The sequence below is a fragment of the Verticillium alfalfae genome, genomic scaffold (assembly GCF_000150825.1).
Source record: "Verticillium alfalfae VaMs.102 supercont1.4 genomic scaffold, whole genome shotgun sequence".
In the NCBI taxonomy this organism is placed as follows: Eukaryota; Fungi; Ascomycota; class Sordariomycetes; order Glomerellales; family Plectosphaerellaceae; genus Verticillium; species Verticillium alfalfae.
In genome coordinates this window covers 2382687-2394802 of record NW_003315035.1, presented here as the reverse complement: position 1 = coordinate 2394802, position 12116 = coordinate 2382687, and the positions used below count along the sequence as shown (strand labels likewise).

Here is a 12116-nt window from a genome sequence, read left to right as displayed (position 1 = left end):
CACATCTGTCATCTGGAAACAAAACCCAGACATCAAGACATCTGAAGAGACAAGTCAGCTGACACCCTCTCGCCTGTGAGCCTAAGAAGGGTGGCTCCAAGTTGGCGTCTGTCCGTTGCACTGGCTGCAGACAAATGCTGGCTCGCCTGGGGAACGAGAGGGGTCCGTTAATAAACCCATCACGTCAGGTGACTGCCTTTGTCGGATCATCAGGGTGACATGATCGAGGTCTCGAGAGATGTTGTGTCAGGCGTCAGACTCGGATAGGGGTTCATGATGTTGGTAATTGACGGCTTAGCCGTATGCTGCCGCAACAGATAGCTAGATCGTTTATCTGTCGGGCAACCCATGCCATCGGCAAGAAAGTGACGGGGCGGCCACGTCTGAGACAACAAGCAGCACGGGGTGGGCGTGGCGACCCGAGACCTGCGTCCCAGTAGGCTCCCGAGGTTCTGCTGACCCCGTGATTGAAGGCACTTTCGAGCGACGCTGTAGCTGGCGCCTGGAATGGTATGGCCTGGCGTGGTCTCGCCGACGCGTGGGAGAGGGGCACGGTGCATGGCGCATGGCGCATGGCTGTCGTGCGCTCTGCCTTGCATGCTGGGGCTCAGGGACTCCGAACAAGTGAGATCAGGTAGTTTCGTCCCATCATTTGGGACGGGCAAAGGTCATCCCTCACCGCCTGTTGGCTTCGACTTGGCCCAATGTTCCCACTTTACACACGCTGCTACGTCAGGAGTGGCAAGCAGAGGCAACAGAGTCGGAGGAGCGACCAAGGGGTGGCCGCATATGTGGCGGCCAAGTGCCGGGCTGTTGTCAGGCCAAGTCGAGGCATCGACGTAGAAGTGAATTGGGCCGCGGGCATGATGGTCCTTGGGCAACATCAGTTGATCGGGCACCACGGCTGGAAAGCGGAAGATACGAAGTGGTTGACTGAAGCATATGAGGACAAATTTTCAGCTGAAGCTAGAAACGAGGCGGTTCCTTCGTCTTGCGCTGGCCTGGATGCGCTGGCAGGTTTGGCAAAGGCCAATGTGGGTGTTGGTGGTGTCGAAGTGAGGTGAAGCTGATGGTTGTCATGACCATGTTGACTTTCAAGTGGAGTACATGTACAGTACCTAGGTAGGTAGGTAAGCTAGGTAGGGACATACTTGGGTACCTTGCTTGGCCTGGAAGACAGTAGTACCCACCTTGGCAGAGGAAGGGTCCTTGTTGCCCGTGTCTTGGGAAAAGAGGTGGCTGGGGAAGTCGATGCTGGTGGGAGTGGGGTCGGCCAGGTCGGTCCTTCCTTCCCCTGCCCATCGAAACTTGTAGCGCGTCACTTTCGTGTGGCCAGGCGCGTCGAGTCAAGCGACGAGAAGGGCAAGGAGCACCAGTGCCGACTGACATTGCACTGTCCCTGATCATAAACTCGTGTTTCCAGAGGTCCAGTACACCATCGATACCTAAGTAGGTCACCAGGCAGGCCGCCCCGGCGTGTATCCATCCTGTACCTACCTAGGTACCTACCTACTCAGGTGCCTGCCCCGTTGAAGAGCGGCATACCAAGGCGAGATTTTCGAGCACACAACCTTCTCAACAAGGCATCCTCCGGCGACCCGACCATGACATGTTGAGCCCCTTGTCCTGGGTCTTTCTACGATCCATCTGGATGTTTCAAGACACAAGACCAAGACGCACACGAATCCACAGAGGCTGCAGGCCATGAGCTGAAGGTCGCACGGGTTTTGCCGTTGAACGACACCGGTCGAGAACCAGGGCAAGCCCAGTGTCACCTTGTGCTGCAGTCCGAGGCACCTCATCCATAACCAAATGTCCGTTTGTCCATCATTCCTCATCGATCCTTGCTCATGGCACTTGATCCTGCTCGAGAGCCTCGCGAACCAAGACCACTGTATGTCACCAGCTTCGCCCTAGCAGAAGCAACGACGAGACTTCGCTGGTCAAACCGGGTCTGGCTCGATTGGGCGCTGGAGCTGGAACACGGCGCAGGTACCAAACAACCACCACACTCACTGCCAGGCCAGACCAGTGCGCAGCCAGTCTATCCATGGCGGCGGCAGTATCGTCTCATTCATATATGTTGCTTGTTAGCATTTCAAGACACCGTGATGCATCGCTGTGGCTATCACAGCTCCAATGATTGACCTACAACAGCATGTCACACCTCGGTACACCTCTTGTCAGCCGGCCGTCTCCTTCAATCTCCTTTCACGGGACGACAGGATACCCACAAAGCTAAACCCAGGCCAGCGTCAGAATGCACCCTTAACCTTGGATGGTTCGCTCCTCCAGCAGCAGTTCGGCACGGGTCAAACGACCACAGGCCAGAGCCACCCCTGAACCCCCAAATGGACCTGGACCCGGACCAGGTTCAGACCCCGGCCGATGCTTCAATTTAGCGCGTCGTTTCGTTCGGCCGGCCATTCAGCCTGCTGATTGCCGACCATATTCTTGTGCTGCTCACCCTCGCCCTGGAGCTCGAGCTGGTTCCTGTCCTTAGAATCTCTCTCACGAACGAAACAGGACCCTCAACTCTTCTTGGAGAAAGCAACCGTCCATCCCCAGCCACCCCATACTCGTTGACCCGCTGGCGCATCTTAGCGCCAGTAGCCACTCATCCTGAACCTCCCCCTCGGTTCACCGAAGACGTCGCTGACGCCGCGGCCAGCGTCGACACCAACGCTCATTCGACGCGCGCGGGTGCGAGCTTGTTGATTTGCGGACGCACCTGGACGTGGAACCCAACGGCCAGCTCATCGTGCAGCGAAGCTCCGCATCGCCAGCCCATCATCGCTCTCGACCTTTTCTCTCTCGCTGCCTTGACGCCTGGGCTTTACTCTGCCTCTCTGGTGGTTCTTTCGTGGTACCACAGCACAGCGCCCACTTCCTTCTCTGCCGTCATCGCCAGGAGGAGGCAGTAGACGGCGCAAACCCGGCTTTTGTTGACCAGCATGGCGATGCGTCTCTGACCACTACGCCAAGGCCCACACTCGTTCATGCACAGTATTGCTACGGCTGGTGCTGCTGCTACTGCTGATACGTACCCTGCGTTCATCTCTGCATAGACCTGCACGTCTCCTTTAGCATACATATACCTACAGGCTACGGCTACTTTGATCTTCCAGGCTTTTGCACTCGCTCTGCTGCTGCTGGTTCTGCCACGCCTGCTCTGGATTGCTTTCTTCCCTTTCATTTATTCCCCAGTCAGCCCTACCCTGTCCAATCTCGCATGGACATGGCCTGTAGGTAGCTAAAGAACTTCGGCACTACAGCATATCGGTGCACACCAGTCTTTGCCTCGACCCTTTCCCCCAGGCCTAGCATCGGTCAGATATCGGTCTCCACTGCTATCGTCTGACAACTATCAACTGCCAGCCAGCCTCCGAGCCACGACCTCATTCTGGACCGGGCTTCCCAGCGAAATCCGCCCCTCACCGCCTCAACCTTGCTCCGGTTGCCTCTGCCCACACTCGTTTTGGCCCTCCTCAGGGATTGCCCCCGTAATCAGCCAATCTTTCCACCATCCAAGCTGCGGATCTCCCGTTTATAAGGGCGACTTTGGTAACGGTTCCCTGGCCAAGCGACACATCGTCGTGCCCTCTACGAACGACCGTCTATCAGTCGTATTCGCCTTGCAGTCGGAGGCTTTGAGTCTACAGCATCGGAAACTCAATTGATTGCTGCGACGAATAGTGCCACAGAGGCTTACTACTTCTTCTTGTCGCTGCTTCCTCCGGCGTTGAGACGGACTCACGGCACTGGCCGGTCTGCCCAATTGATCTTGCCCTACTTTGGCAGTCAGTTTGATGCACATTGGTCCGTCCTCCTCCAATTACCAACCACCAACCTCTTCTGTCTCAAATCACCACCGACCACTCAGACAACAGATGCACCTGTAGTGTACTGTTTTGACATCTGGAACATCGGGAAGTTTTTGTCTCAACCCAAGCAAGACGCTTAGCGAAAGCACAGTGACAGCCTTGGCGATTTATCTCACCTCACCACTCACGCCTGTTCTCATGCATCCCGTCTGCCACGAACGACCTCATTCTCACCTCACGCCCCTCTTCTCCCCATTCTCTTTGGCATTTTTGCCCTGGGACCACTCGTTACACCCAAGCAACACAGCTGCCAGAAAAACCTCAGGCAACGGGGTTTATACTTGTCGGCAGGTAGAGCAAACCTCTGATATCATAACAGTCTTGGGGAATCAATTCGGAAACCCTTTGTATTCGCCCTGACATCACCTGACATATCCACTCGCCCAATTGCCAAGTGGATAGTGTCAAGCATCGAGCCTCTGAGAACTGTTGTGCTCAGTCTGCACCGCCGCCTTGATGGCGTCGTCGCTCGTGGATCAGAAGTTCCTCGGCCGTTTGGCCAGGACGGTTGAAGCAGACAATCCCTTGCTGTCATCCATGCTGCTCAAACTCCTCGGATTGTCCCTCAGCCTCGCAGAACAGTTGGTCACAGCCAAGAAACAGCGCCGCCCAGATCCTGCCAGAAGCCCGAAGTCTTTGGAGCTCATTCTTCATATCATATGGCTTTCACGAGAGGGTCTGGTCATGCTTCAACAGTATGTCATACCCATGGTGGGGAATCATACTGAGTTGAAGGTGCTCGCGTACAACTCCAAGCATCTTTCTATTACATCTTTGTGTTGTTCCACAACAACCCTCCGGTTTCGACGATCGGCATTTCGACACCTGACCCGGCGACCAGCGCAGTACTGCCAGGAACGACACCACCCAGATCCGATAAGGGCAAGGGACTCGCCATGGAGGGTGACTGGAACACCTCGCAAAACTCCATACAGCCCACACATCCTCTCGAAGGGGGGCCAGTCCATCCTCCGCCAGGCTTCGCCCCTCAACACAATGTTGCCGATCTTCCTGCTCGATTTTTGAAGGAGCCCAAAAACTTTCTTCCCGAGGCCCATCAGTACTTCCAACAAGCAATCGGTTTGGCAGACACGTATCTTTGGGGTTCCCATTCATTACGACTGTCCGTCAAGACAGAATACGCTGCATTCCTATGGGACTGCTTGCACGATGGCGAAGGTAGCCGCAAGGTCGCCAAGGACGCTATAGCCGAGGTGTATGAAGCCTCGGAAGGCATGGACGACGACATGTTCACGGACGCTTGCGAACTCGTCACCGTTCTTGGGAGGATGATGAAGCGAGGATTAGGCACAAACAACATGGGTTCCAGCAACACCTTGAGAAGTCAGCGGGATACCGCTAGCCCAGCCCAGCCGTTGTATGCGCAGACGCCTGCCGCAGTGCCGCCCCCGGGGATGGAGAACCCCATCTGAGCACACCATATCAAGGGAAGGATAAGCTCGCGAAGCGTCGGCTCCTCCATTGATGATCTACCACTATCCGGTTCAGTAGAAGACAATCACCAAACAGGCTCCCCAGCGCTCGTCGTATACCGCGACACATCTTGACTGTACATCACTAAATCCAGTACATACATACCAACTTTAATACCAACACCACCCGGACTCAGCAACAGGGACTTGGTCCTCGGCATCACAGGGCGCACAGGGTTCATTGACATAGCTGCATAGCGAGCCGCGCTTTTATTTGGTTGAATGGGATTCTGTAACTATATGTATATTGAACATATTTAAGCTTCTCAAAGCTATATTTGTCTCATTGCTTGCTCAACTCTGCTTGCCAATTGCATGATGTGTCCCGCTTCTTGCGCATCAGGTGCCGGCTTTGTTATGATTCGGAGAGCGTAGTCACCACATGGGCGCTATTTCTCAGACCTTTTCCCAGCCCGACGCGCTGCGATGTTATGTGGATGGGTTTCATCATGAGTACACGGATGTTGCTGGCTTGGCTGGCGTTCTACCCATGCATTTCCCTAGTTGCTCTACTACGAGGTCTTTCAATCTCATGTTTTATTCCATGGTAAGCCTTTGATGAATGTGAGGCGAACCAAAACAACCTAGTTGAGTGGTTCGTCCCCCCCTCCCGGAGTCACGTAACCAGCGAGGCAAGCCACTTTCAGGCGAGCAGCAACAAATGCGTAATGCCCGCTGTACTCACTAGACGATAGACGAACCTGCAAAGAGTAGCCTCACAGTCTGCTGGCGGTTCCCCGCGATGGCGTGAGAGCCTGAGGGTCGCAGTCCATTCATTCTTAGTTAGCTACTAAGTTCTTCGTCGCATGAGGGTTCTAGGAGAAGAGGGCTTACTTTTGTCGAGGGGTTCACTATCATAAGCTATGTCTAGTCGAGTCAAGCTCTATGAGGCAGCCAGGACAGAACACATCAGGCGCAGTGGCGTTCGACAACGACAACACAGCAAAGTAAAGTACAGCTTGTGTAACCAGCGGGCGGCATCTACAAAGATCACGCGAGGGGAAAGGGGTATGGAAATCGAAATCAACATTAAAGTAAAATTCATCTGGTATCTTGTGAGTAAAATCCTTCCAACGCCCGCCTCCCCCCCCCCAAAGCCCAAGACCCATTTACCACAGGTCTGGGATGTAGGGATGTAATTGTCGATGGTATAATATATAAACGCAACGCCGCTCCTTCCGTCCCCCAGGTCCAGGTCGTCAACCTTGGACGTGGAAGTTTTCGCCGAACATATCATCAGCGCGTCCAACGACGGGCTGATGGTTACTGGCTCTTGTCCCACGCGTTGGCCCTGGCCCTAAAAGTCCCAGCCCCCGGCTTCCGTCGCCGACTGCCGATGTTCAGCAGTTCCTGGCCCTTGGCAGCAAAGTGGCCATCCTCAAAGTGTTCGTGCCCGACAGTGATAAGCTTGAGAATGGTCCCGAAGCCAACGACAACAGAGGCCGTGCCGACCTTGACCATCGGCCCCAGCTCCGAGATCATGAGACAGCCGCCCATCTCGTCGTCAGAGTGCAGCGGCATTGTCTCGTAAACGTCGTGCCGGCCCGAGTGTGAAGCGACCCATATTTCCCACTTATCCAACTTCAAGCCGGGCCTGTCGTCTTGTCGGAAGCTGTAGATACGCCGGCGCAGGCCCTGGGTCGTGGGCGACGAGTCAGGACTGTACCGGGCGGGAAGGGGCTGATCACGGCGTACGCCAACGATGAAGCCACCTGACAGAGCCTCCCACGTGCCTGGGTTGTTGATACGCCTCTGTGACATGATCGTATCGCGCCACTTGCAACAGCTTCGACTTGCCGGGGCACTTGAGTCGCGGAAGCAAATGGTATCGCCGTCTTCCTTGGGTGAATAGGTCTGGATGACGCAATCACCGGTGTTGTTGTCGTTGTACGCAAGGCCGAACGAGATGAGCCCGACAGATCCGCATTGTGGTTTCCTTCGAGCTGAGTGGAAAGCTCGTAGCGTCTGGGGTTGAATGGGACCTGTCTCGAATACGTGCAGAAGCCGATACGTCTTGCCGTCGACTAGGTCAACCGAGTGCTGTCGTGCCACGAGGAAACAGTCCAGACCTGGAAGTGGTACGACCTGAGAAGCATCTCGGTCCTCGAGCGAGTGCATGTCAAGGCTCACGGAAGTCCAACCTTGGTCTTGTTGTTTGGCCACATGTATGCAGCCCTTTTTAGATGCCGTCAAAACAGAAAGAGGAGAGCCGCGATCAGACATGGCTTTTCCGAGTTAGTAAATCTTATGCTGAATCAAGTAATACCAAGACTTACATGATTGGGTGAGAGGCTTGACGGAGACCAAGGGGCTCCTACAGATAGCGAAATCATTCACCGTATGAGTTGGGAGTGCAAGCTCCATCATGGTGCCGTTGCGGCGAACCACGAATAAGGAGGGTAAAGAATTGGTTGTGGCAGGACCGAAAAAGAAGGCTTGGAGTTTGTGGCCTTGAAGGTCGACGGGAAGCGAAGGACCCCATCTTTTCTCTGTCAGATGCCAGAGATGAGCTTTTGAAGGCGACAAAAGGGCCAACCAACAACATTCATCATTGATAGCCATGGCCGAGACAGGGAAGAGGCGATCTGGGGCCTCGGAAAATTCGCCCAGTGCATACTGCCCCTGTCCAGCCCGAACATCCCACACGCGGATCGAGCGGTCAAGCCCGACGGATACAATATGGCCGTCGACTGAAGCAGCCATCAGGACAATATCGAGGGTATGCCCCTTTGACAGGGATGTAACTGACGTCAGCGGCTCATTGTCGAAGTCATGTCCCGACTTGAATTCTGCATCCTCTTTCCACAAAAGATAGCTCATAAACAAGCGGACGGCTGCGAGGACGAGTATGACAGTCACCACGAAGCGAACAAGGTGATGATCAATGAAGTCGTACAATGCTGGCAGTAAAGGTCGCTCAGGATGTTGAGGTGTTCGATCGGCCCCTTTCAGTACAAAAACGAGCGGATCATATACCTGGGCGACATAGCTGTGCGCCCATGGTTTGATGACGCTGATGACCTCCCGAGCGGTTTCGTGATCTTGAAGACGAAGCCAGGAGGTTGGACTTCTGGCCTGATGTATATCCACCAACAAGGACTCTTTCTGATGAGTCAAGCTCGATTTGGTGTCTGACAGGCGGAACAGGCCACCAAGCACGCGGAGGATTGTCTGGTTCTCGAAGAAATGCCACTGAGCAGCCAGTACGAAGCCGACCATGATAATGGTGCCGGCAATGCGTGTGGACATGGCAATTTTCCCCTGCAGCAGTGCGTCGGTCCAGCTGGCACGTGCGGCAGACTCGCTCGGGCGTCGAGTGACCCTGGATGATGCTTTGTCTAGCGCCTCGCTGAGCTCTGTGCGCCTTACATCTACGCCCAGGACCGACAGGAAGAATGTTGACAGGTAGAAGAAGTCAAAGACGATGGCAACGGCGGCAAAAGTGCAAAAGGCAGAGACACCCGGCGAAACAACCTTGGAGAGCGCCCACAGAATCAGCACATTTTGCAGAGAGCTCGCGAGGGCGATGGGAGCCGTGTCGCCAAAGGCGTGTCCGATGCGACTGCTAGTGCTGTGTTCTGAGGGTGTTGCAATAACGGCATTGATGAGTCGAAAGATATTTTCAAGACTCATTGAAAGCACAACAACGGGATAGGCGGCCTGCGGAATTCTGGACAGGTCAATCTTGAAGACGGCGCAGACGGGTGAAGCTCGACAGGATAGACAGCATGATCCTGCGTCATGACGGTCACAATCAGGCCCAGTCTTGGGACTTGACGGCCCTCAGCTTGGACATGCTCACGAAGAAATAGAGCATTGACAAGCCATAGGCCAGGGCCAGAACGATGGTGTCATGGATGGACATGGGCTGAAACTGAAACTCGTAAAGCTGATTCGACATGCTGCTGCCGTCGGCGGGGGTAGGCTGTCCATTTGTCTGCCATTTGTGTCGCCAAAGCAGCGGCTTTTCCGCTCCCACTGGCGACCAACGGGCGAATCGCGCAAGTGGATGAGGGTGATGACGAGTGCATCAGCGGCCAGCAACCTCCGGTCTTCGAAATGCTTGCCACTGAAAACGATGGAGTGCCGGAGCGTGGTGTTGACGGAGGTAGGCTGGCTCTTGCGCTCGTTGACGGTGGATATGATGTCCGTGTCTGAGCTGATACGCTCAGGTGAGCCGTACCAGTACTGCAGGGGTGAGTGGAAGAACCAAGACTGGTTTGTCAATCCGTTGATGACATGGAAAGCGTCACGGTCATTGGGTGTCATGTCGAGGCTATGATCTCGCACTTCGATGGCAGGTTGGCCGGGGCGGCGGGGATCGAAGTTCTCTGTCGGGCCTAAAAGTTCATCCTGCAGTTGTAGGGCGCCTAGCAGGACTTCGCGGTCGAGGGCCTGCATGTAGCTCCCGTGGACCCAGACGGAGCGCATCACGACGTCGGGCTCGACGGCGGCTTTCTCGATGGGCTGGGCCAGCGTCCAGACATGGTGCGGGAGATTGGAGGCGCCATTTGTAAAATCGGTGGTATAGAGGAAAGGGAAGGGATAAATCAGAACAGCGGCGACGGCGGTGGAGATGAGAAGTGTGGTGATGACGTGACGAGTTGCATAGGCGCCGTACCACGCAAAGGCTCGGCGTAGAGGATGGGAAGGTGTGAGGACGGGAGCTTCGGTCGTTCTGGAGATCGCCACTGGGGTCAGCATACGCCCTCGATCGTGGAGAGGGGTAGAGCAGGTGGGACGACATACCCTCGAAGGGGATAAAGGAGATACCAGATCATCTGCGGCGAGACTTGCGATGGCAAGCGAGCAGGTCTGTGGGTCAGTCGAGGGGTAGGCGTAGCCTTGTTATCATGTGTTGTCGTCCATGGGGTAGGACGGGAGGAGATGCGGTCTTCGGGTATGGGAGAAAGAGCTGTGAGGTCAATCGGAAGCAGCTGTTCAGGCGTGGACCGAAGCAAGTCACGGGTGGATGACTCGAAGGACGGAGGCTTCCATGGGGGACGGTCTTGTTGCTTCTCTCTGGCCTGTGAACTCGTTGGGGTGGAGTCGAGAGGGACGGGTTCGGCTCGGGGAAGGTGGCACTTGGTCGGCGGGCGGGAAGGTATTTCGTGGGCGGAGATCTGAATAATGCAAAGACAGATAGCGTGGGCGTAGTCTGAGACAGAGAGGACGTGTGGTGTCGAATGAGAAAGTCGCTAGCAGAATGACGACGGTGTGGCGGCCAAATGCAGACGAATATTGGCGACAAGATGGCGACGTCAATCGACACGACACAAGACGTTGCGCGTTGCGTCCTAGGCTCGGATCCGGGACACAAACTCGACGCGGATGTTTGGGGGGCAATGGAGGATGGTGGGCAATCGGCAGGTTCGTATCGTCCCAAAAGGGGAGGAGGCATCAAGATATCGAAGCTAACCCAGTGTGCCTACGGTAAGGCGAGGTTAGAGTCGAACGAAGGGATGTGGATGTCGTGGTGGAACCTTGACTGGTTCTGAGAGGAACACAGCTCAAGGTGGTGTGGTGGCCTGTCCCAAGTGCCAGTCGAACGAGCGAGTGCAGGGCTCTCTCAGTGGTCGCATCAGTGGGATGATCGCCGAGGGGGGAGAAGAGGAGGGGGGGGGCCTGGGTGGCGCGGTGGTCTGGGCCGCCCACCTACCTTGCGTTACCTAGACCGAGGGTCTAGAGTCGCCTGAACAGCGTCCTATCTTCGCTTGGCCCTGCTTTGGATCTGCTTAGATCTCCGCTGCCCTCTGCTTAGAACCTGCCAAGCGTCGATTGATCATCCGTCTGATGCATCTCTGGCAGCCCAACCTCGAAACGACTTGCAAAGGGGCCTAAAAACCTAGCAAGATTCCGCTAGGCAGCTCGGCACGCACTTCTCCAGTCAGTGAAACATGTCGAGACACTGTCCCATAGGTAGTTTGTTGGGGCTGTGCCCCTGACGTCTCCTCTCCCACTCTCCTATCGAGTTGCCTGTCGCCGGGGCCACAATCGAGACTCGAAAGGGCTTCGGGGGGGGGGTGTTGGACAGCCAAAGGTCGCGAGGGCTGTGATTTGCAGCTTCCCTTCGTTGGTCGTGAGAGGCGTGTCAATTCTCTCCTTCGCTTGAAGGACTCGATTTTGTCTCGCGTCGATGTGTGCCTAGTGTCGAGGGGCCTCTCAATCAAGCACCCAAACACACGAGACGACTGCTGCGCAAGAACCAATGGAAGCCTTGCCCGTCATGTTTGCTGCGCAAATCGTGGCTTGGCTGTTCCTTTTCAAGGAGGGGATGGACCCTGTGGTGGACGTTTCGATTGGGGTGGTGCCTCCATGTCCAGGACTCGGCGGTCGGAGTTCGCTGATGTCTCCTTTGCACGCTATCTCTCAAGCAACAAGTGAGAGCTCGAAAACACAGAGGTCGGCGGCTCCAGGGAGCGGAGGATCGCAGCGACCCGATGGACGCCTTGTCAAAAATGTGGGAGGGACGGGTTCGTTATATGTTCCCTGGTCTCCCGAACACGGCCATCTAATCAAGATTGCCACGTTTCGATCAGCGCTTTTTCTGAATGGCATCTGCACTCACGTACGGGATGCCACATGGTCCAGGACCCAATTCTGGCTTCTCGTGAAATGGCATGTCTTCGAGCATCATCATAATTCAGCTGAGCCCGCTCAGAAATTCAGGCCATTTTCCCACAGAGTGCCATAGTCTGATTGGTGGACCAGCGTTTCCTTAAGTACTTCCATCTACGTC

At 55.4% G+C, this 12116-nt stretch overlaps 2 protein-coding genes across 2 annotated transcripts; one reads left to right on the top strand and one right to left on the bottom strand.

Moving 5' to 3' along the window:
• Window positions 1-4340: 4340 nt before the first annotated feature.
• Window positions 4341-5317, top strand: VDBG_04202 (conserved hypothetical protein; the record flags this gene model as incomplete). The annotated part of the gene is made up of 2 exons (XM_003006203.1): window positions 4341-4579; window positions 4726-5317. The coding sequence occupies 2 exons, from the start codon at window positions 4341-4343 to the stop codon at window positions 5315-5317; spliced, it is 831 nt and encodes a 276-aa protein (XP_003006249.1).
• Window positions 5318-6640: 1323 nt separating this feature from the next.
• VDBG_04201 (conserved hypothetical protein) lies at window positions 6641-10158 on the bottom strand (the record flags this gene model as incomplete). Its single annotated transcript, XM_003006202.1, has 5 exons — window positions 6641-7602; window positions 7654-9037; window positions 9180-9245; window positions 9368-10055; window positions 10127-10158. 5 exons carry the CDS (start codon window positions 10156-10158, stop codon window positions 6641-6643), a joined length of 3132 nt encoding a protein of 1043 aa, XP_003006248.1.
• Between the last annotated feature and the right edge of the window lie 1958 nt (window positions 10159-12116).